The sequence below is a fragment of the Triturus cristatus genome, chromosome 5_2 (genome assembly GCF_964204655.1).
Source record: "Triturus cristatus chromosome 5_2, aTriCri1.1, whole genome shotgun sequence".
Classification (NCBI taxonomy): Eukaryota; Metazoa; Chordata; class Amphibia; order Caudata; family Salamandridae; genus Triturus; species Triturus cristatus.
In genome coordinates this window covers 1107350012-1107373656 of record NC_140588.1, presented here as the reverse complement: position 1 = coordinate 1107373656, position 23645 = coordinate 1107350012, and the positions used below count along the sequence as shown (strand labels likewise).

General features: G+C 45.9%; 1 protein-coding gene across 3 annotated transcripts in view; it reads left to right on the top strand.

The window, feature by feature from the left end:
- LOC146829787 (granzyme B(G,H)-like) overlaps window positions 1-23645 on the top strand; it is a 163172-nt gene that overhangs the window by 56080 nt on the left and 83447 nt on the right. For all 3 annotated transcript variants that reach the window (XM_085608501.1, XM_085608503.1, XM_085608502.1), the window contains exon 2: window positions 5926-6076. In XM_085608501.1, coding sequence (XP_085464627.1) covers window positions 5926-6076 — 151 coding nt within the window. The remainder of the gene's footprint in view (window positions 1-5925; window positions 6077-23645) is intronic.

The window sequence follows — 23645 nt, the reverse complement described above, 5'->3', positions numbered from 1 at the left end:
GACCCCATCCCCCGGCGCCGGCTTTTGATTTTTATTTTTTTATATATTTATAGAAACACCTAGGGCATGTTGGACAAACTGTACATACCGATCACCATGACGATTTGCATGATATTCATTAAAAGGCTGCTATGCATACAATGAATCCAAGTGGAATGTATTTACACCGCTAGTGAAGCTCTGACGTGTCTGACGCCTTACCGTGACTAATCCCGGTGCCCCCGCCGGTGGGTACTCTCCAAGAAGACACCCTTGTCATTTATTTATACAAACATGGATAGCTATTGACGGGCACATTTAATACACATGCACACCAAGCCATTCAAAGGGGATTCAAAAAAAATTTGACCAAAACTATGCAAGAAACCCCCCTCACAGTTAATAAAACACACATCCACCGCCGGATGTGTAATACTTTTTATTTTACTCACTGGAAAGGAGACAAACCTCACTTGAGAGTCACAGCGTGCTCCTGGCTGAGCCCAATGCTGTGTTACACCCACCAGTGCCCGCCGAATGCCACACACCTCTGTGTTGTATTCCACCAGCTAGTGCGTACACTCTCTAACCCATGTGCACTGTAACACCACCCTGTGAATATGTCATGCCACACTGCAGGGGCATGCACAAAGGACCATGGAGGATAGAAGGGAGGGTCAGGACCTGGGCACAGACAAGAGAGTTCAGGGGAAGGGGCCTCACAACAGACCACGCAGGGCAGGCAGAAGGAGCAGTTGCAGCACAACAGACCAGGGAGGGCAGAAGGGTGTGGCATTAAAATGGACCATGGAGGACAGGAGGAAGGGGATAGGGGCATGGAATGTGGACAGGTAGGGTGGAGGTGGCAGGGACAGGTTACAGTCATCTAGGCAGGTGGGAGGGGAGTGTGGCAGCTCAACAGAACACTCACAGTAGATAGGAGTGGCAGGTCCATGGAACATGGTGGGCAAAAAGGATGGAGCAGGGTCATGCACAAAGACATTGGAGGGCCGGGGAAGGAGAATAGGGGCAGCAAGCTAAGCACAGAGGCTAAGCAGAAAGTCAATGATGGGGCATATAATTGGGCAATGGAGGGCAGGAGGAGTGGACTGGTACTTCATGCCAAATGGAGGGCAGTGGCAGCACATCAGACCATGCATGGCAGGAGGGAGGAGGCTAGTCCATGGATTCAGACAACAGAGGATAGGGAGGAGGTGGATGGGGCACCAAGCTAACTGTTCAGAGAAGGCGGGAAGGCCAATGGCAGAACAATAGCCACATAGGGCTGTGATAAGGGAGCAGGGACATGGACTTGGACAATGGATGGCTAGGAGGAGGGAAGGCAGGAGCAGCAAGCTTGGTTGGGTGCAGCACAATGCCAGGCCCTGCTTCCAACCCCCCCACCATCCATTGTGATATGACTCAGATTTCACTCATACACAACCAGTGAAATTCAGCAGTTATAGTTACCTGGGCTAACTATAACTTACATCATTCATGACATGGTCAGTTACATCACTCATGACATCACTCATGACATCTCAAATGAGCTGTGAATGGAATGGAACTATAGTCGCTAGAACTTTATTTAGGGATAGTGTGTGTATATTAACACCCCTCTTTTACCTTTTCTTTCATGTAAGAGCGATTATAATACGCAACGTGCTCAGATTAATATGGCCGATAGCCTTTCACTTTAAAGTAATGTGTAGTTCATTGTTTATGTTGATGTTTGCAATTCTAAGTATGTTTATTATGAATAAGTCACGTTGACAAACATACAGGTATGGCGGTCACGGGGTAAGATATGCTGAAATGACATTGTGTGCATATTAACACATGTTTACTTTTCTTTATTGTATCAATTCCTGAATTTTCACATCCTGACCAGGCCAATATGGCCGCCAGCTTTTTGGATTAAAGTAATGCACTGCTAATGACGTCACATATTACATCACTCATGACATGGTCAGTGACATCACTGATGACATCACTGATGACATCTCAAATGACATCACTGATGGCATCATCTACATGGTCATCTGATGCAGCTCCTCACAGCCTAAAACACAGACTACCATTCTCGAAACCATAGACACACCAATACTAGTACAGCTACAATATTCTGTGCACTATGCATGCAGACCTCTGATCAGCTACATAGCTTTGATACAGTCTTTTAAATACTCAGTTAGTACCTATGCAGTCTAGGAATCCTTCTGTCTGTCCCATGCACTTCTCCATTCAACCATCCAGCACTATCTACGTATCCTATCACTCTGCCAATACCTAAGCACTAATAAATTTTGCATGCACTCTCTTTGCAGCACTGAAATTACTCCAGTTATTAGTCATATACTTAAGGAATGGCCAAGCCACTAACACAAGTGCAGGTACAATATTTTGTACACTATGGATGCAGACCTCTAACCAGCTACATACTATTGATACGCTCTTCTAAATACCCAGTTAGTACCTATGCAGTCTAGGAAGTGGAGTGGTGTGGCTCACTGGTTAGAGGCAGCAGACCTGGAAGCAGAGGACGGCCCGGGACCAGGGTTCAATTCCCAACGCGGCAGGGTCGTGGGCCAGCAGACTCGATAATTCTCGCTTCGGTGCCTACTCTAACCAGGGATCACACTTGGCAACTCTGGGCATTAGCTTGCCTCATCTCCACAACGGCCCCCCACATTCGCCGAGGATGCCTGGTTTCACCTTGGAGATACCCCGGAGAGACCATCTCACAGGGATAGCCAGGACGGGTTCCCCAGCGGTCTACAGCGCCACGACGCCTCAGGGCAGCAGTGCGCTTTACAAGACACATACATTTACATTTACATCTGTCTGTACCATGCACTACTCCATTCACCCAGTCAGCACTATCTACGTATCCTATCACTCCACCAATACCTAAGCACTTATAAATTCAGCACACACTTTCTTTGCAACACTGAAATGACTCCAGTTATTAGTTGTATACTTAAGGAATGGACCAGTCAAAAACACAAGTGCAGGTACAATATTTTGTACACTATGCATGCACACCTCTAACCAGCTACAGACTATTGATACACTCTTCTAAATACCCAGTTAGTACCTATGCAGTGGAGGAATTCTCCTGACTGTCCCATGCATTTCTCCAAACACCAATCCAGCACTATCTACTTATCCTATTACTTCACCAATACCTAAGCACTTATAAATTCACTATACACTCTGTTTGTAATACTGTAATTATTCTAGTTACTAGTCATGAATTTATGGAATGGCGTAGCTACTAACACAAGTACATCTATTATATTCTGTGCACTATGCAAGCAGACCTCTAACTAGCTACATACTATTGATACACTCTTCTAAATACCCAGTTAGTACTCATGCAGTGTAGGAATCGTCCAGTCTGTCCCATGCACTTCTTTAATCACTTATCTACCACTTTCTACTTATCCTATCACTCCACCAATATGAAAGCACTTATTAATTAAGTGTTCACTCTGTTTGCAGGACTGTCATCATTCCAGTTACAAGTGGTATTCTTATAAAATGACCTAGGCACCAACACAAGTACACAAAAAATATTCTGTGCATAATCCCAACAAATCTCTAAGCAGATACACACTATTGGTCCACTCCATTAAATACTGAAGTAGTGCTCATGCAGTGTAGGATACTTCCTGTCAGTCTCATGCAATTCTTCAATCACCCATCCAGCACTATGTTCTTATTGTATCAGTCTGCCAATACCTAAGCACTTATGGGGCAGATTTACAAGCACCCTGCTCCACCAGTACGTCACATTTTGTAAAGTAGTGATGGTGTCAGGCACTCCTTCATATTTACAAGGAGAGGAAAAGCCACCCTGCGTGGTTTTTCCTCTCCTTGTTAATACGACCCCTTCATACAAAGAACTTTGCGTTGAAGGGGAGTCCCATAGGTGTTGCTGTGGGTGTTCCCACACAACACTCATAGAACAAGACACATCTCCAGATTTATGAGAAATCGTAAATCTGGAGATGTGTGTGAATGCTGCGCCATCCTAGAGTTGGTGTAGCAAGGAGCAACGAGGAGAATTGTTTTCATTTCTCCTCATTTTTTCCTCTTTCAATGCATGCTGCATTCCACAGCACACATTGAAAGAGGAAAATGCCTTTACTGATTGCTTTTGCTCGCATTTTCATGATTGTTGACTGTTCGGAAGAGGAGTTGGTTTTATGTTTCATATAGGCACCCTAATATAGGCCAGGGTAATATCATACACCGTCACCTACATTATCTCCCTTATACTATACAGTAACAAGCCTTTAGGATTGAACCTTTACCTAGTTCCAGTCCTGGGTGCAGAGGGAGGGTTTCTCCTAAACAATAGAGTCCTATAACTTCCTCAATAGACTCACACAGTATGAATGAATATTCATAAGGGTTCTTGGAAACCAGGCAGAGGCTACAGCACCTACCCCTCCATATCTACGTAGAAGGTTCATCCCATACGTCATCTTCAAATCCAACAATGGCTAATACATGAGACAAGGGACAGAGGAGCCGTAGATACTTTCTGCATAAATACGGCACATCTTGCTAGTGTTAGGCAGAGGGAACCGAAACTTCCAAGCCGACACACTGACCAGAGACGCTGAGGCTCCTGCATGCAGATGCACCAGCTGACAGTGGTCTGAACATCCCTCATGGGTTATTTAACTCGAGACCAAAAAGGGCTCCCACATTTTCACACTTCTGGTAATGGGTTTCGACTAAAACCTAGAGGGATTCTTGGCTTCACCCCTACTCACATGCTAGATACATTTAGGCACATCTAGATAGGCATCTTAGGAGTACACGCTCTTTCATTTATCATGCATTTTATATCCATGTATTTATTCATGATTATTCAAATGGTAGAACTGGACTATCCATTTATATTCATTGTACTGCTGATAATATATCTCTGCTACTGTCTAACGGTTATTGCAGCACATCTATTTTACACTAGAAGAACAACTGTGCAATAAATACTTATTGTAACACTCCTGACCATTTCTTCTGTGTAACTCTCGGAGACAGAATAAGTGAGCACGAGTGACGTAGTGAAAAGTAGTACATTGTTTCCACAATCCTGAGGGATCAGGGTTGTCATGTTCTAAGGTTGCCAGAAACTATTCTCTCCCTGATAAAAGGAGACACTAGTGGCACTGTGAGCTAGCTAATGCAAACAGGCTGACATTTCTCTGTGGGGGTGCTCAGGGTGTCTCTGCCACCAAACCCACAGTTTATGTTGTCCTGTATGGGAACTACATGACAGTTCTGTCTGGCGCCCATTATTGTAGCGTAAACAATATGGTACATCACAGTTCCATTCCCTCTGGATGCCCAGTTCTCACATCACAGGTCTCTGATGGCCACCGCTGCTACTCATTTACAGTAAACAAATTACAAAAAACTAAATAAAAAGAAAAGAAAGAATTACACTGCCAAAAACTTAAACTTTCACAAATGCAAGACAGATTGCTGTTTTCTTCTGAAGGGGTTCTGAATGGGCTCCACATGGTGCTTGCAGGGCAAGCACGAGTTCAAGCAAGTGCGCAGCTTAAGGTGAGGCCTGCAGGGACTGCGGAAGGTGCCTGCAGAGCTCTCTAGACTGTCCCTAACCTTCAGAGTGTGTTTGCAGGGGATATGTTGTTACTTTGAAGGAGCTCAGGGAGGAACATTTAGGAACTCATAGATCAAATGCTTGATTTCAAATCAGTAAAGCAGGGTGGTATGCGTGCACACTGTATGTGTTATCAAATCCATTACTATACTTCATTACACAAATATAAGAGGTGAGAAGCTTGTTGGAATGCGGGCTGGGGTAGAGGTACATCAGCATTTCATTCTCTGTATATGTAATAAGCCTGGCAAAGCGGTGAACGTTCAATGTTCTCATCCTGCAACTTATTATGATTTTCAAAGGTGTTCTGCAAGATGCCATAATTGGAGGGCATGAGGCCCGCAGTCATTCCAGACCCTATATGGCCGGTCTAACCGTCAAAAACAAAGTCCACTGTGGGGGAATCCTGGTGCGGAAGGATTTTGTCATGACCGCAGCACACTGCAAAAACAAGTAAGAACTGTGCTGGATGCTATACCCTTGATCATGTGTTCATTGATGTGTTGCATCTTCCTAATGTCTAAAAATACATTCTGAATGATAAACCCCAACCGTACTCGTTTGAACTACCATCAGGCGATGGGGTGTACTCATGTGGTCCAAAGAGGCCAACTCAGTGCAGTAGTGTGCCAAAGTCATCACATGTCCAGAACCCTCTCTGCGGCCTCTTTCGACTGTGTTCCACTGGAAACCTTTCCTCTTCACTTTACACCTTGTCGCTTAGGGCCTGACTATGATGAAGGTTGCACGAGCGTCCGACCACCATTATTTCAGGATTGGGACCCCCCAACAAGCAGGAGACGGTCTGAATTTCCGAATTATAGTCCAAGTGTCGTGTAAGTGGTCGGAAACATGCCTTTTTGCATTCGCAGCACAAGCCTCAATGTAAAAAGGCATGTTTAGAAACATCCTCGCACTGTGTGCCAGGTACCATGTGGTGCCTGGCACAGGGTCCATGGATGTTTTCGGGGCAACAAGGGTACCCTAGGGCCACATAGCGGAATCCCAGGGGACACGGGGGCCCTGCTAGGGTCCCCCAAGGTCCTTTTCTGACAGCCTTTCTATGGCAGTGGGACCACTTTGCTGGATGATGGTGGGATTGCCACCAACGGCCAGTCAGTGGCATTCTTGCTGACACTTCCTAATCAGGCCCTTAGGTCTCTTAGCAGTTCCCTCCTTCCTGGCGAAAAATGCAGATTGTGAAGCTCGAGCTTTTGTGTTGTTCTAATCAGAGCTAACAATACAAAACAACTCACGAAGGGCATGTTCCTAAGCTGACAGTCTGGATTCTCAGACATTGGACACTGCTGGAAAATTCTACACAACTTTATCCAAGTGTAAATCTATTTATGACCGGACGAAACAATATATGTGTGATGTACAAATGTGTGATGAACAACGTGTCAAATTCATACACACTGATGAGATCTGAATGTACGTATATACTGTACAAAATTAGGGCCCCATAGCTTCTAAGACAATATATGTCTAGCGTGGGGTCTTTAGATGTTGTCAGAGATGTAGGTTAAGAAATGCAACCGGGTGTACACCTACACAGTCATTTGAGAGCAAAATGTCCTCAAACACTGTGCAATGCGTCTTCTGGGTTTACATCTAACTGACACCTTAATGTGGAAACGTAAGCGAAACAGTAAGTGTGAGAATGTGCATGCATTTGATTTGTTGTCACAAAAGGGGAGAAATTAACCAAAAACATTTTAATTGAAACAAAATCATTCTGAAAAACGAAACTCCATCCTTTCCCTATGTCCACATACCTATACTGTAAGTGATTCTTGGAATACAGATGTGTTTGCCAGGCACAATAGGCGCATTCATCCATGTACTGGAATGTCACATAGCAAACTATGACAATCATTATTTACAAAAGTGCAGATTAAAAAGGTTTTTAAATCACCTCAAACACTCAAAATTTATGGCCACTCATAAGCCTGACCTACACCTTATCACAATTTCCAAGCATGAATTCCTTTCTATATGAATTGGCCTGAAATATTTAGTTTTGAGTATGTATCATAATAAGTATGACTCTAGTCGTCACCAAGTGCCAGTGAGTCAGTGGATAGAAGTAAGTGTAGCGCTTTGGTTTATTTATTATAGTTTGAGTTTCGGGATTGGGTGGTAGTCAAGCCTTTTTTGCATGATCGCTCTCATTTTTCTTTTGGCTGATGTTGCTGTTTCTCACCTCTGTTGTCTGGGCCTCTGCTTACCAAACACCAGTGCATGTGCTCTGACCCCTACACCACGTTGTGATTGGCTATACGCTTAGTTGGTATATTTAACTTACTTATAAGTCCCTAGTATATGGTACAAAGTGTACACATGTCCTGCACTAGTGGGCAGCAACACCTAATGTGCAACCAACTACAGTGACAATCTAAACATGACTTCAGGTCTACCATAGTAGCTTGTCTGTGCAGGTTTAAAATTGCAAAATCGACCTGTCAAAATAAACTCTTAAGAGGCTTAAACCCTGCTTCTAAATATTAACAAGTCCCCCCTAAGTAGGACAAAGTGAACATAAGGCAGGGTGCATGGTATTTCAAAGTAGGTTGTGTAAAAAATAATGTTAAACATGTCCTTACAGTGGCAAGACCCCAACACCTATTTTCACTCTAGCAGAGTAAGCTGCTCCATAGCAAAGCATTGAGATACAGCATTGAAATTAACAATGTTATCTCCACCTCAGAAACAACTACAAAGTTCTTTCTTTGTCATTTTCAAATATTTAGCACAAGCCTAATTCACTGGTAAAGTTGGATTTTTAATACATATTTTGCAAAAAGGTACTTTTTTACTCGTCCCTCCCTAAAGCCTCTAGAAGCCCAATTGCATGAGTTTCCAACTGTCAGGAGCTGAATAAAGCACTTGGGGCCAGATGTATCAAGTTTTTTCCCATTTGCAAACGGGCCGATTCTCAGAACGGGAAAAAGCCTTTTGAGATGTATCATTTCAAAAAGCATTTGCAAAATAGGGAATCGCAATTCTTGCCATTCCCTATTTTGCAAATGTATTTACAGAATTGCAAATTGCCACCAACTTCAAGTTGGTGGTAATTTTCGAATTCAAAGAAAAATTCACTTTTTTGCATTTTTCTAGGTGCCATGTGGCATACATACATGCCCCAAGGGCATGTATGTGCGCCACATGTGCACACATGCATATTTTAGGGGTGCAACAGGGTGTCCATTTGGTACCCTTGCACCCTTGAAATTGCATGCACAATTTGCAAGTACCTATTGGGTACTTGCAAATTGCGCATGCAATTCCCATTCATCTCCTCTAGGCCCATAGGAATGAATAGGAAGCCATTGCCTATTTGTGACTCGCAATTTGCGAGTCGCAAATAGGGAATGGGTAGGAATCTCAATTTATTTTGCGAAACCTACATACATTGGTTTTGCGAGTCCATAATAGCGAATCGGTAAAATTCATTATTATGGACTCGCAAAAGGCAATGTTGATACATCTGGCCCTTGATGAGGTGTGACCTTGCTCCCAGAACTGCAACAAATGCCTTGGGTGAGGGAAGGTGACCTGTTCCTTGGGCAAAGTAACCATCTGTGCTGTGACCAGGCAATAAATTAACTTCAAAGGTGCCTACTTTGTCACAGGTAGCGGCAGCTAACACCTGGCCCTGCCCTCTCCTTTGTTCCTTCAGTCAACAAGGCACCAATCTCAGTGGTAGAGATGCTGCCCCAGAACCAGTTTTGAGTGACCTCAGAGCAGGGGTTGCTCATTTCCCTGGACACACCTCTGCACAGAGTAAGACAGGTTCTGCCATGTTGGATTTAGGTAGATTGGGACACTGTAGAATTGTCTGCAGTATGGCATACAGGAACTGTTGCAAAAGTGCAAGGGTGCTGCAGGGTAGGGTTACAACTGGGAACTGTTTTCCTGCTTGCTAGCAAAAAGGGCCATGAGTCACCCCCACCCGCAGGCTAATACCAAGCATCAATGTGGCTCCCCTGGGCACCATCTTCATAAACTTACTGGACCTGTGGAAGGTAGAAGAAGGACTGCACCAGCTGTTAAGACCTGTGAGGAGACCTGAAAGGCTGAACATGCTCTTACTTGTACCCAGGACAAGGACGTGGACTCTAGGGGTAAGTCAGTTGACCTCCTGTTAAGGTTCAGGGGCACAACAAGCTGCTAGAAGCTCTTTCGTGAAAGAGCCCCGCTTACCTTGCGCTCCCAGGCCCAGGACCATTTGCCTGTCCGCCACAGCAGGCTCACCACCATGAAATTGGTGGTGGACAGGCAACTCCTAATATGCATGGCAGTGCCACAACAGCATTGCTTGCATATTATTGCTCCTGACCATTGCTCCATCATATAGGGATCCTGGAATCCCAGCAGACATAGTGGCCCTATGGCAGTCCGACCACCTGTGGACCACAGTACTCGTAAGAAGGCCCCAAGTCAGAAGGTAACATTTCTGACTGGGACATACCCAGTTTATTTATTTGACACACACTCCATTGTGGTTGGCCTTAAATCATGTGTAGAAACCTGTCAAGTGCAAACCAGGTGACAACATTTGGAGCATAATGATTCTTGGTGCTATTTTTATTTAAAACTTTAAAGATTAACATCTCCATTTCCAATTGTTGGATTTTTGTCATTTGGTATCATTTTGTTCCTTAAATGATTCTCTATTTTATAAACTAAACTAGGATTAGTATTTTGCTGTGTGTGTTCAATATTTACCTGTTTGGTACTTGCACATGATTTAACTGGTTCTGTGTTGAGGACAGAATGGTTACGTCTTCAGTCATGGTGGTCGTGTGCTGAGGACAGAACCATTCTGCCCTCTGCACATGACCAGGAAATCTCTCTGCTGTTTACAGCAGGAGGGTTTCGTTTTTTAGGTCTCGCCTAGGCAGCGCTTGCGCTGTCTCGTTGAGACATGCAGTATATCTTTTAGTGGGGGAGTCCCCGCCTCCGTTTTCCTATTTGTTTTTCAGTGTGTCTTTCAAGATGTCCTACTTGGTATTGGTTAAGCGTGTGTTATGTCCCTCCTTTTTCCTTGTTGGGCACGCCTATGGCTATTGGCCCCTTTACGGGTATTATTGCTTTTTTTTGGGTCTGTTGTTTCACCGGGATCTCTTTTTTTAAATGTGCCTTGCTTTTTTTTCTTACTTTCAAGGAAGCACGTTAGTTCGAGTCAACCGTGTGATAATGTTACAGTTGAAATATTACAGTCTCTTCTCAATGTGTTTCCCGGTACGTCAGTATGTATATTTTGTATTTACTTTTAGGCAACCGGGTGATGCTGACTGGGTGAGGCAAGCGCCATTGAGTTTTTTTGTACTTTAACGTAATCCGTGATATTGTTATATTTGAAATGTTTCTGTTTTCTGTTATTGTTACCGCGTTAGTTGGAGTCAACCGTGTGAAATTTTTACAGTTGAAATATTACCGCTTGTGCCTTGATTATGTTTTTTACTTTGAGGGAAACGCGTTAGTTGGAGTGAACCGCATAGTTTTTTTTTAGTGCTTTTTTTAATGCAGATTTATATAGCGCAAACTCGACCATTGGAGCACTTTACATGAGCATCGATTACGTTACACAAATACATATTCAGGCACGGAGAGATTCAGTGATTTGTCCAAAATCACTGAATATGGACACGACCCCGAGGCTCGAACCTTGGTCTCCAGCACCAAAGTCGGCAATCTAGCCGTCAGATTACATCCTCTCACTGTGCCTAACCGGAGTGAAAAAGGATATAGCCAAAAGCAACATAAAAGAAAGCACCACTGAACTTCTGTCTGCTTGGATTTAAATCGTTGACATAAAGTAATCAATTTCTCTAGTAATCATTGTGTATTTCATGATGTGGCTGCCCCTGGAACTGATTATGTCCTCAGGGCTAACGTTGACTAATCCTTTTCTATGATGGACGGCGCATTTTCATTTGTCCTGGAAGCACATTCTACGCTAGTCCTTCTTCTAGGTCTAGAGCTGCTGCTACTGGGGAAGTATCCTATACATTGCCGCTTCTTATTAATGCAAAGTGTTTTCAAGCGGTGTTGTGTGCGCCTGGTCGAAGGGAATTGAGCATGTTTCTATTTGCAATAGTGCCCCTTTGCACAGGATTGAGCCCCACCTCCCGTCGTTCCGTTGCTGCCGCTGGGCTTCATGATATGTGTAATTTGTTTTTTGAGTCTATACTTTACAGTGATTGAAGTGAGACTACAAGTCCCAGACTCCAATGTCGTTCACTAAAAAGATAGGAAAGGTGTTGCATTTTCAGACCGCACAACGCACCATCCTTTGAAGTGTGTCAGCCTCTTTGTGCAAGCATTAACACAAAACCTTTCTCGCTCTGCAAAAAAAAGAAGAAATACTCCATGGATTTCATTAGCTCGCCCCAAAACCGCTTGATCAAGCTCCTAGGAGTCGCATAGTGTTGATATATTGTTACAAGTGCACCCAGGGACTACATGAATGCAGTTTAGATGTATTCATTGGTGTAGATTTGTGTCTCAGCATTCGAAAGAGTTTGTCCTGTTTTTTCCAGTTAACGAGCCAAATATATTTTCCCTTCTAGGATTAATGCTGCACAGTATTTTACTAGATAGCTACGTGAAAAAGTGGCCGTACCTGCAGTGATCTTAGCACCTATCTCTAGGTCAATTACTTGGGTTCTGGTGTTGTCCACCCGTGCATTGGGTGTTTATTGCCATTCGAAGAATAGGTTTGAAAATGCCGGATGCTCGTTTGTTTTGGTCCTACGAGTGTCTACCTCTGTGGGTAAATAAACGCCACTGCGATATGGTTTCAGCCCAGCCTGAGCCTAGTCCTAAAATGAAGTGTTCCAGTTAGATATTAAAGTTGCTTGCACCAGTTGTCACTTCTGCCTGGTGTGATGTATTTTATCAGATCAGCCAAAGATTTTCAAGAAAGGTGCAACGGACATGTTTTCCGGACCTCCTGTTCTCTTCTGCGCATGTGCGGAGAGTCATCATGGATACAGCCTCAGCAGTGAGCACAAGTGTGGTCTTAAAATGCATGTTATACCTTTTATGACTACCATGGAAGAGAGCTTCCTAAGCCTGCTGCAGCTAAACACACTGACACACGTTTGTTATCACACTTCATGACTCCTTCTCATTCTTATCTATTTCACCTCGCAGTGGGGTCAGAAACTGCTTCCGTCAAGCAGGAGTAACTTCCTGTCCTATGAGGCCTGAGAAACAGCCCACTGGCTCAGCCGGTCCTTCAGACTCTGATTCGGGTACTTGCCATGATCTTGGTCGTGGTTACACTTTGATGTCTTCAGAAATGGACCCTTTGTCTCTGCATCTGTCCTCCAGGTGCCCTACTTGTAAGCGCGCACCCCTGGGAGAGATGGAGACCAATCAGAAGCGGTGCTAGGGCCCTTGAGCACCTGCGTCACACCATGCGCTATCTGGAAGCCCAGGCGTTGAAGCCGCTGCCCATTGTGGCACCACATCCTGCCAGAGAATGGATGCATGTATGCCTTGGTAGCTTCAACAAGTGTCAAATCACAATCACCCTTGGTTCGGAGCCCTCGGTCCTTAAGCAGATCGGAAAACACATCCATCACCGGTGGATGATTGAACCAAACCTTGGCAATACCTCAGGGCTGCTTTACACTCCTCGTTTTTGCTTTATCTCCGTTCTTGTTTTTCCTGCAATCACTTTAACACTCGGTCTTCCTTTTTTCACAAATCTTCTTTCCTTTTCTGTTTCGGACACGCACTAGCTCTCAGCCACCCCCATAGTGACCACACCGTCATCCGCTCCACTCAACACGCATGCACAGACGTCACCCAAGGAATACACTGACACATTCGTTATGGGTGAAGAACTGCTGCAGGTTTATTTCATACAACATAAGTATGACGATAGAGTGGGTTATCTTACGGGCGGTCCAGGGCAAGCAGCCACTCGCTGCTCCGCCTGCCTTACGAGCCAGCATGCACGGTGGGTCGATGCCCGACAGCGCGGCACATTCTTTTCAGATCCTCCTTTGGATCACGTGATCTGTCTAATACTCCCGCCCCCTTTTTACGGGGGGTGGAGCGTGTTATGGCATACCCCCGGTTGGTCAGGCCCCCCAACCGCCCGAAGGACTAACGGGGCGCCGTCGCAGTCTTCCCAGAACCTCCTTTGGCTCACGGACCTTGGCTCGGGCACCCTTACTGTGCCGGACAGGGATACCCTTACTGTACCGACTGTCGCAGAGGTACCCTTACTGTACCCTTCTGCCTCCAGATCGCCCTGTAACTCCGCCTGCAACACAAGAAAAAACATTATAACATCCCAGTTGCGCGCTGCATACGCCGCGCAGGGTAAGCGGAAAGGGTGGGATCTCGCGTGGCCAGGAGAGAACAGGAAGCAGAGGGCGATCTACAGTGGCGGGAGGCATAAATAGGCCTGGCCCCCCCCAGCCCAGTGGCCCGCCTCCCCCAGCAGGGCCATAGATTGGGGCCTCCCCTCCCAAGGCGCGGCCTCACGAGAGAGGAGGAACAAAAGGGGGGGAGGCTCCGGCGGGTGGCCACTAGAGGGCTGACCTGCTAATGTCCCCCTGCGTGGGACGCGGCCAGCGGCATTCTCGGCAGAGCTCTGCTCCAGCTTGGACATCAGCTTCTTTAAGGGAATGCGAATCATCATCAGAAAACATTCAACGTTGCTTTTTAGGACAGATTTAGGGGAAAACGAACATGACGCTTGTGTCAGCTCCTCACAGCACTCTAATCCGAGGCGGGCAGCCATCAGCAGGGTCCGCTGGTGCTGACTGGGTGAATTTCATTGTAAAAGGCGCCTCGCGTATCTCCTTACATTTTAATACATACATCAGAGAGCTGCACCAGCCTGTAGGAAAGCAGAGCCCTCGTCTCTCTAACAGGTTGGCAGCATATCACTTGTCGTCTCAAGCCACGCCTTGGGAGCTCATACACTCATTGTACCTTTGCATTATGGGACTTGTAGTTCTATAGTTAGTGGAAGAAAAGTAGCATTACATTAACAGAATGGAAACACTGAAACCATGGCTGTGTGCGCTCTCTGGCTCTCTCGGAAGAGCTCTGTTCCTGTTCGCACATCAGCTTCCTTAAGCGAAAAGTGCACATAAACAGGAAATAATGGACTTTGCTCTTCAGGACAAATTTACAGGCTAAAAACATAAAATGTGCCTTATCAAACTTTCACTCCCTCAAACACATGCTCTCCTCCTCTTCTTAGGGTGTCTTCTACATACACAACAAAACCTCCTTAGGCATCTGTTGCCTGCTCTCCCCTTCTTTCTCTTTCTCACACGCTCTTTCTCCTCATCTATCTCAATGTCAATAACCACGACCTTCACAAACAACCTACCCCTGGCATCCTTCCTTTCTATCTCTCCTCTACAGCTCTCCCTACTATCAATTCACCATGCCACGTAATTCCACTACACAAATACACAACACACAGTTCCACAATACACAAATGAACAACAAACAATTCCAATACAACACACATAATTCCACTACACTCCACATACATCCACTGCACTACAAAACAAAGCACATATGTAAAAAACATAATTTACAACGCCAATAGCTCTAACTCTACCAAATATGAAACCTATTGCATTATAAATGCTTGTCTTTTCTTTCTTTAAACAACAATGTTCACTTCTCCTGCTCTGCTGCTTTTTCTTCTTATTCACTCTCGCTCTGTCTCGCGCCTCCTCACTTGCTGAAAACTATTACTTCAACAAATGGCTCTTCCGCTCTTTCCTCTCCTCTCCTTTATTTGCTCCCCTGTTAAATGGATCAAAAAACACTTTGACTTCAAATGTCTTCTTTTTCAGAAGTGCAGCCTCTGGGTGCAATGCAATAGGTCTCACATTCCTGAAAGTTTGAGCCATTTGCATTGCAAATAATAATAATAATGCACCGCCAATAGCTCAAGCTTTCAGTAATGCGAGATCGATTGCATTGCAAATGCTTGTTTAATTTTCAGCCTCTGGAGCTGAGGAACAGCATCTCGAGCCGCCCGAGGCAATTTTTTTAATTCAGTGTAATGACGATCGGCGCGCATGGCATGCTGATGACATTACATTGAAAGTGAAAGTAAAATTAGCCGATCCGCTCATTTCAGTTTTACTGCTTCGGTTCTTGCAGGGCTGTCTCAGACCTCATACACCGAAACACACAGGAGAGGAGAAAGGGTAGAATATCCCCTTTCAATGGTATCCTTCCCTAGAGGATCCCTGCTTGGGGATTGCCGCAGGAGTGTGATCCTCAAGGAAGGATCCACTGCTAGATACCAGGGAAGGGGGAGCAACAGTCTTTGCTCCCCCCAAGCATTTTATGGACATGTTCAGTCTTTTTGTTCCCCCTTAGGGACAGAAGGGGCAGTACCCACAGGAATTCTTTTTTTTAATACCTAGGGGTGACGACTGCCCATAATTGGTATGCCAACACAAAGGGACAACCTTTCTGCCCCCCCGGGAGTCAGATGGGAGGATTATTACCTATGATCTGCATGAAGCCCACTAGACAAACGGCATTTGTTTTTTTTCAAAAGAGGGTTGGGGCTGCCCACAATGGGTAAGACCATACTCCCACCCATAATAAATTGCAACCAGAGTCTTTTTGCCAGCCCCCAAGGGGCAGAAAACCCAATGGGTACCAGGGATTCTTTGTTTTGAATATGTATGGGTGGAGGCTGCCCAAAATGGGCATGCCTATGCCCCCACTCTCCCAAACACAAACGGGACAGTCTTTCTGCCCCCCTGAGGGTCAGATGGGGTCATTACCACTGATTTTCTCTCCCGGGGGGCAGAAACCACACTAGACCCAAGGATTATTTTTTAAATAAAAGAGGGGTGGGTATACCATGCCCCCATCCCACATAAATGGGGACGGAAGTCTTTCTGCCTCCCCTAGGGGGCAAGTGAGGCAATAGCTCTAAAATGTCCCCCAGGTGGCGGAAAGCCTACTAGGAGCCAGGGATTTTTTTTCTCAGTGTAGCGGTGGGGGCTGGCCAGAATGGGCATGCCCATGCCCGCTCCTCCCCAAAATATGGGCACAGTCGTTCTGCCCCGCTGGGGCATATCGAGCAACAGCCCCTGATCTGCCTCCCCCAGGGGGGCTAAAAGCTGCCCTGAAGAGGCCTACCAATGCCCCCATGCCCCCCCCAAAAAAAGGGCACAGGCTTTAAGTCCTCCCTAGGGGGGCAGATGGTGGTTATTATATTCAATCAGCCCCCCTACCTGGTGGGGGTAGAAAGCCATTAGGCACCAGGGGTATCTTTATGGGCATGTCAGGGAGTGGCCCCATTGTCAAAGGCATACATTTAAGCTTTCTCTGACCCCCTTGGGAGCAGTCAGTGATATTTGTAGGCTCATCTGCCCCCAAGGCAGGCGGTTTGCTTTGGAAGGTGCTTTGCTGGCAGTGTGCGTTGGATGGTGCTTGGCTGACAGTGTGGGTTGGATCGTGATTGGCTGGCAGTGTGCATGGATGGCTCTTGACTGGCGGTGTGTGTGGACTGGCACTTGGCTAGCGTGTGTGTGGACTGCCACTTGGCTGGAATTGTGGCTTGCGTGGGTCCCCCAGAGTTTTCTTACCCAGAATCCTCAGCAAACCTCAAAACATTTCCCTCAAATGTCTGTGTGGAAAAGTTGAACGATCACTGCCCTAGCACACATTTCCTACCACCCATCATTCCCTTTGATCTCCTGATAAAAATGATACCTCACTTGTGTTGGTGCCCAAAGCAGTCAGCCTACAAATGAATTTAAAAAATCTGTACTTATGGACACGCTTTGGTGGAATGCTGGGTGGGTGGAAGTCTGTGGCCCCCTGCAGATTCAAGAAATTTCCATCACAGAAATGTGAGGAAAATGTGTTTTTTTTACAAAATGTGAGGTTTGCAAGGGATTAGGGGTAGGAGAATCTGGTGAGATTCACACAAGTTACCCCATGCTGGATTCCCTTGGGTATTTAGTTGTAAAAAATATATAGGTTTGCTAGGTTTCCCCAGGTGCCGACTGACATACAGCCCAAAACCCACAGCTAGGCACATGGTAAAGAAAAGGGTCAGTTTTCAGTGGTAAAATGTGATGTGACCTTGTTGCGTTTTGAGCCATTTCCTGTTGCAGGCACTAGGCCTACCCACAAAAGTGAGGTATCAATTTTATCAGGAGACTTTGGGGAATGTTGGGTAGGTGGAGGTTCTGTGGCTCCCTGCATATTCCAGAACTTTCCATCACAGAAATGTGAGGAAAATGTTTCTTTTTACAAAGTTTGAGGTGTGCAAGGGATTCTGGGTAACAGAACCCAGTGAGAGCTACACATGTCATCCCATCCTGGATTTCTGTGGGTATCCAGTTTTCAAATATGTATAGGCTTGCTAGGTTTCCCTAGGTGCCGGATAAGCTAGGGCCCAGAATCCACAGCTGGGAACATTGTAAAAAAAAGGGGTCATTGTGGGAACTAGTTCCAGTGGTGGGGGGAGACAGGCTCTTGACACTAGAGGATGAGGTAGCAGAGTTCTATCCACAGATGAGGTAGGCAACTTTTGAGCTATTTGGGCTCACCCCTGAAGAATACAGAAATTCAGGAAGACACACAAGGGGAAAACACAGACATGGTGAACTTTGTGGATACTTCAGTAAAGTCACTGGAGGAAACAGAGTGAACACCCATTAAGGGGTCTACAATGTAATGGTAAAAGACCACACACTCACTAACTGTTCCTCGGGGAAGTTGCACCAGCATCTGATGGATTACGCAGATCCACTCCTAGAGAGGTGGGTAAAATGGCTAATAAATGAGTATGTACAAGCGTGCCAAAGACGTCCCGTGGAGATGATCCTAAGAAAGAGGGACAGGCCCTCCTACAGGAATTCCATAGGGTACACAGAGATCATGCTGGTTTCAGTGTGTATGCAGAAAATCAAACCCTTGGCCTCCTGGTCTCCAAGTATAGAAAAAAAATAGGCAGTGGCCAAGAATCAATGGGGCTGAAGTAAGGGCACTGAGGGAAATAGGTTCCAGCATCATCATGAATGTGACAGAACAGGTTTCCCCAGACCAAATAATCCCAAACAAGGTGCCTCAAATAGTCAACTTTGACAATGAAACGAAGACGCATTCCATGGCTATATAGACTTTGATTGTGGGAGGAGGTTACTGGTCTTAATAATGTATCTGTGCCCCTGCCATCTCAGAGGAGTGTCTGCAGATAAATGGCCTTGAATCCTCTGCCTGGGCGGACTGAAGACACGGACTCCTGTAGCAATGCTGGAACCCATTGAGTGGGTCTGAGTATCAACCAGAGCACAAGTCAACGGACCCTGGAGCCTGATAAAATGTCCCAGGGCCCTAAGAGCGAAAGGAAGTGCAGGACTGCGGCCAGCCAGAGCTTTGAAGGGAAGGGCCTGGTGCCTAAAGAGGAGGATGCTCCTCTAACCTACTTACCAGAGTGGGCAGAACCGCAGGGGGGGCAGGAGGTCCCTCCAGAAAGGGCCTGGGGCAGGGGCAGAAAGGCTGTCCCACTCATGAGAACCTGAGACAACTAGCTTATAGGCAAACCCAGGGGGATGAGAGTGAAATTCACAGGGTGTACGGGGAAGATGAAATCCTGAATAGTGATGCAGGGGACCACAAACCAGGGACAGACCAGAAATATTGTTGTCACTCAACAATACAGTGAATTCCTTCTGATGCTGGCTCATGGCATCCACCTAGCAGGACATCTGAGGCAGACCAAAACCTGGGAAAGATTGGTCAACCAATGTTACCAGCCTCAGATGTCTGCGGAAGAGAAGGAGTTCTGCCACTCTTGTGTCACTTGTCAAGCCAGCGGCAAGTCAGGGGGCAGGCCAAAGGCTCCTCTGATACCACTACCTGTGGTGGTGGGGACCCCCTTTGAGAGGGTGGGGATTTACATTGTTGGTCCCCTAGACCCACACCAACATGGTTAATCCTGGTGATAGTGGTGCATGCCACTAGGTATCCCGCTGTTACTTCCCTTAGGACAGTTACTGCCCCTGGAGTAGCAATGGCCCCCCTTGGAATCTTCACCAGGGCTGGGTTCCTTATGAAGGTTATTTTAGATAGCGGTACTACCTTTATGTCAACCTATTTAAAAACAATGTAGGATGCGTGTGGTGTGACCTACAAGTTCACCACCCCGTGCAAACCCCAAGGAAATGATCTGGTTGAAAGGTTCAACAATACCATGAAAGAAATGATGATGGGTTTACCTGAGAAACTTAGAAAGTGATAGGATGCTCTCCTGCCACGCCTGTTGTGTGCCAGAGAGAGGTCCCTCGGGAGCGAGCAGGCTTCAGCTCCTTTGAACTCCTCGTTGGACACCCTGCGAGAGGTTGACTGAGTTTAGTGAGAGAATGTTGAGGGAAATAAATGGCTAAACATGACTTAGTGCTTTACCCGCTTGGCTTTTATTCCAGGATGGCTGAGGAAATGAAGAAGGGAAAAACAAATGTGGAGACCAGCTTGGAGCTTGTCAAGCACTGGTATGAATAGAGGTCCTCACTGGCAGATTACTAACCAGGACAGTGGGTGTGTGTTTTGGAGCCTGTTGTTAAAGCCCTCCAAAACAGAAGGTCTGGGCTCTCTCCTCTTTTGGAGAAGAAAGGGGAAATCACCTACCTGGTGGACTTAGATATTCCAAGAAACCCCCACAGGGATATTTATGTCAACAGGCTAAATCTCCATTATGCTCATTGTGACTCATGGAGGGAAAAGAGGGGAAGAGCCTGTCCTCCACACTAACAGTTTAATAGCAACAAGATTGTTGGAACTTGTTACATCAGTTTGCTGGACCGTTTTCATTGACACGAACCCTGACAGACAGCTTGGTGTGTCCATGATGTGGACACAGGTGACAGCTTGCCTATCAAGAACACGATTTACAGGTTGTCAGATCAGGTCAAGGCTAGCATCAAAGCGGAGGTTGCTAAGATGCTAGAGTTGGGGGTGATAGAGCCCTCTAGAAGTCCTTGGGACATCCCAGGGGTGTTGATGCCCAAACAAAATCCCAAAGAAGGGAACCTGAGATGAGGTTCTGTGTGAACTACAGAGGCCTAAATGCTGTCACTCAGACTGATGCTCACCCTCTTCCCAGAGCTGATGATGTCATAGACCAGTTGGGGGTGCAACATGCCTAAGCATATTTGACCTGGCTATTGGCAGATAGCCCCCACACTAGAAACCAAGGAGAAGGCTGAATGCCAGTTTCAGTTTAAAGTGATACCCTTTCGGTTGGAATTGCACCTGTCCCCTTGCAAAGGTTAGTGAAAAAAGTTCTTTCAGGTTTGGATGGTTTCAGTACAAGATACTTAGATGATGTTGCTCTATTAAACTCCACTGGGGAGGAACACCTGGTCCACCTAAGGGAAGTGCTTCAGGTTATGCAACAAGCAGGACTGACTATCACAGCAAGCAAATGTGAGATGGGGAAAGGCTCAGCAGAGTACTTGGGTTATGTACAACCTCTCCAACCCACAATTCAGAAAATTATGGGAGGCTCCTACGACACAGACCCAGGTCAGAGCCTTTTTATGCCCGACTCGATAATATAGAAGGCTTGTTAAAGGTTAGGGTACCATTGTGGCACCGTTAACAGAACTTTGTTCTAAGAAGCAGCTCAGGAAAGTTATATGGACTGTGCAGTGTCAAAAGCTTTGTCCTTCTGTCCAAGCGCCGCATAGCAAGTGCATATGATGAGGGATGGAGGTCCGGATGAATGCTAGCATATTATCTGAGGGCACTGCGGGATGCCGAACATATAGTGAAAATTATTGAGAAAGACGGGCAGGGACATTTTAATATGCCCAATATCTTAGCTACCTTCAAGAGATTTTATGCGGATTTGTAAAAAACCCAGATCCACTGCTGCACTAGCTGATATCAACAAATATCTTGGGGTTGTGGCACTGGCATGGCTGTCACCTGGGCAGCGGGAGTACCTCATGAAGCCTACCAGAGTGGAGGACGATAAACAGGCCATTAGTAGCTGCCAAACGAAAAGGCCCCTGGCCTCGATGGGCTGACTGGGGAATTTTATGAAGAATTTAATGAGCTGCTGGTGCCACATCTACAGGCTGTCTATGACGAGGTTTATTGGAAGTAGATTCTTACACCCTCTCTTCGCGAGGTCCTGATCGTGATTTTACTTAAGCCGGATAAGTCACCTGAAGCATGCAAATCATATCGCCCTTTGTCTTTAATAAATATTGATATGAAAATTCTTGCCAAGGTACTGGCAATTCGCTTCCAGCCACTCCTGCCTGCCTTGGTCCTGCAGGACCAGTCTGGCTTCATCCAATCTCAATCCACTATGCATCATTTGCATACTGTGTTCACCTTATTACATCAATTGGGCTCTACTCTACATGCGGCAGCTGTGCAATTAGATGCTGCCAAAGCATTCGATTCTATTGCATGGAGTATATGTTCGCTATTTTGACACGTATGGACATCTCGCAAGAATTTATCCAGTGGATCCGGCTGTTATATACCATGCCGATGGCGATAGTACGTGTCAATGGACACGTCTCTGATGGTTTCCAAATAGGTAGGGGTACAAGACAGGGTTGCCTCCTGTTGCCTTAATTATTCAAGGTTCATGTTGCCATGTATAATAAGGCAATGCCATGCTGCAGCAGCCTTAAGTTTTCAACTTCACCGTGTCAGCAAATAAATTAATAAAAGCACTTACTTTACGCTTGCAGCATCACCGACCACCGGCGTGGTATATCACAGCCGGATCCACTGGGTAGATAAATAAATAAAAACACTTACTTTGCGCTCGCAGCATTACTGACTCGGCGATGCTGCGAGGGCAAGGTAAGTGCTTTTATTTATTTATTTCTTCACTCTCCACTTTCCCGTCGTATGTCGAACTCCACAACCCACCCACCCACCCAGCCCCGCACCCACCCCGCCTCACCACCCCGCAGCGTTACCTGTACGAGCCGCCACTGATACATAGGGACTCTGATTAGGCGATAAGGGACAATTATGGATGAACTATGTCTAAGCTAGACGATCAAGCTTCTCACTGGTCTTGATTGTCCTTATTGCTGGTGGACAGAGTAGCAGTGATAAATATTGTAATTTTGCCGAAGTTCCTGTACCTTTTTGTTAGCACACCTATTGCCCTTCCTATGTACCTCTTTAGGAAGCTCAGGTCCATTCTGGTTAGGCAAACAATGGAGAATCAGCTGGGATGTACTCACATTGCTGTATGAGAGAGGTGTAGTTAATGCACCTGAGCTGTATCTATACTACCTCTGAGAGCAGACCCACTTTATTCATTATTGACACACTGCACATGAATACACACCACATGTTGCAGTGGAACATGATGATGCTCACCCTACTCCACTGTCGACTCATATCACACAAATGACACTTTAAAATCTACATTATCAGCATGGCAACAGCTGGGTGGTGATGTGGGAAGACTTCCGTTGTATGCACCGGCGATGCCTTTAAGACATCACCCCATGATCTCGGTGACTGAAGAGGACACTGCGCTGAAAATACTAGCAGATGCTGGTATACGGAAACTGAGAGATGTTTATCCTGGGGCACATTTATAACGCTTGACACATTTACAAATGTGAACAGGTCATCTCCACTCACAGCATTCATATATCACAGGCTTAGCGCGGCAATACGGGAGCTTTATGCTAGTTTTCCAGATGAGCCATCAGTGCTCACAAGTCCTCCTCACCACAAACATGCATAGCCACCTCATTACTAACCTATATGTTGCAGTACAGGCAGATAGACCACAGCCCACTGACAAGGCGAGGGAGTGCTGGAATGCTGTATTGGCAAACCCTTTGGAAGAGGATGATTGGACCTTCTGTTGTGCACAATCATATAGCCTCACTTCCAGTTGAAACTTACTGCTTATCCATTTCAAATTTCTTCATAAAATATATCAAGTGTGTATAATTGCATAAATCGAATTACGTGCCAATGATAATTGTACCATGTG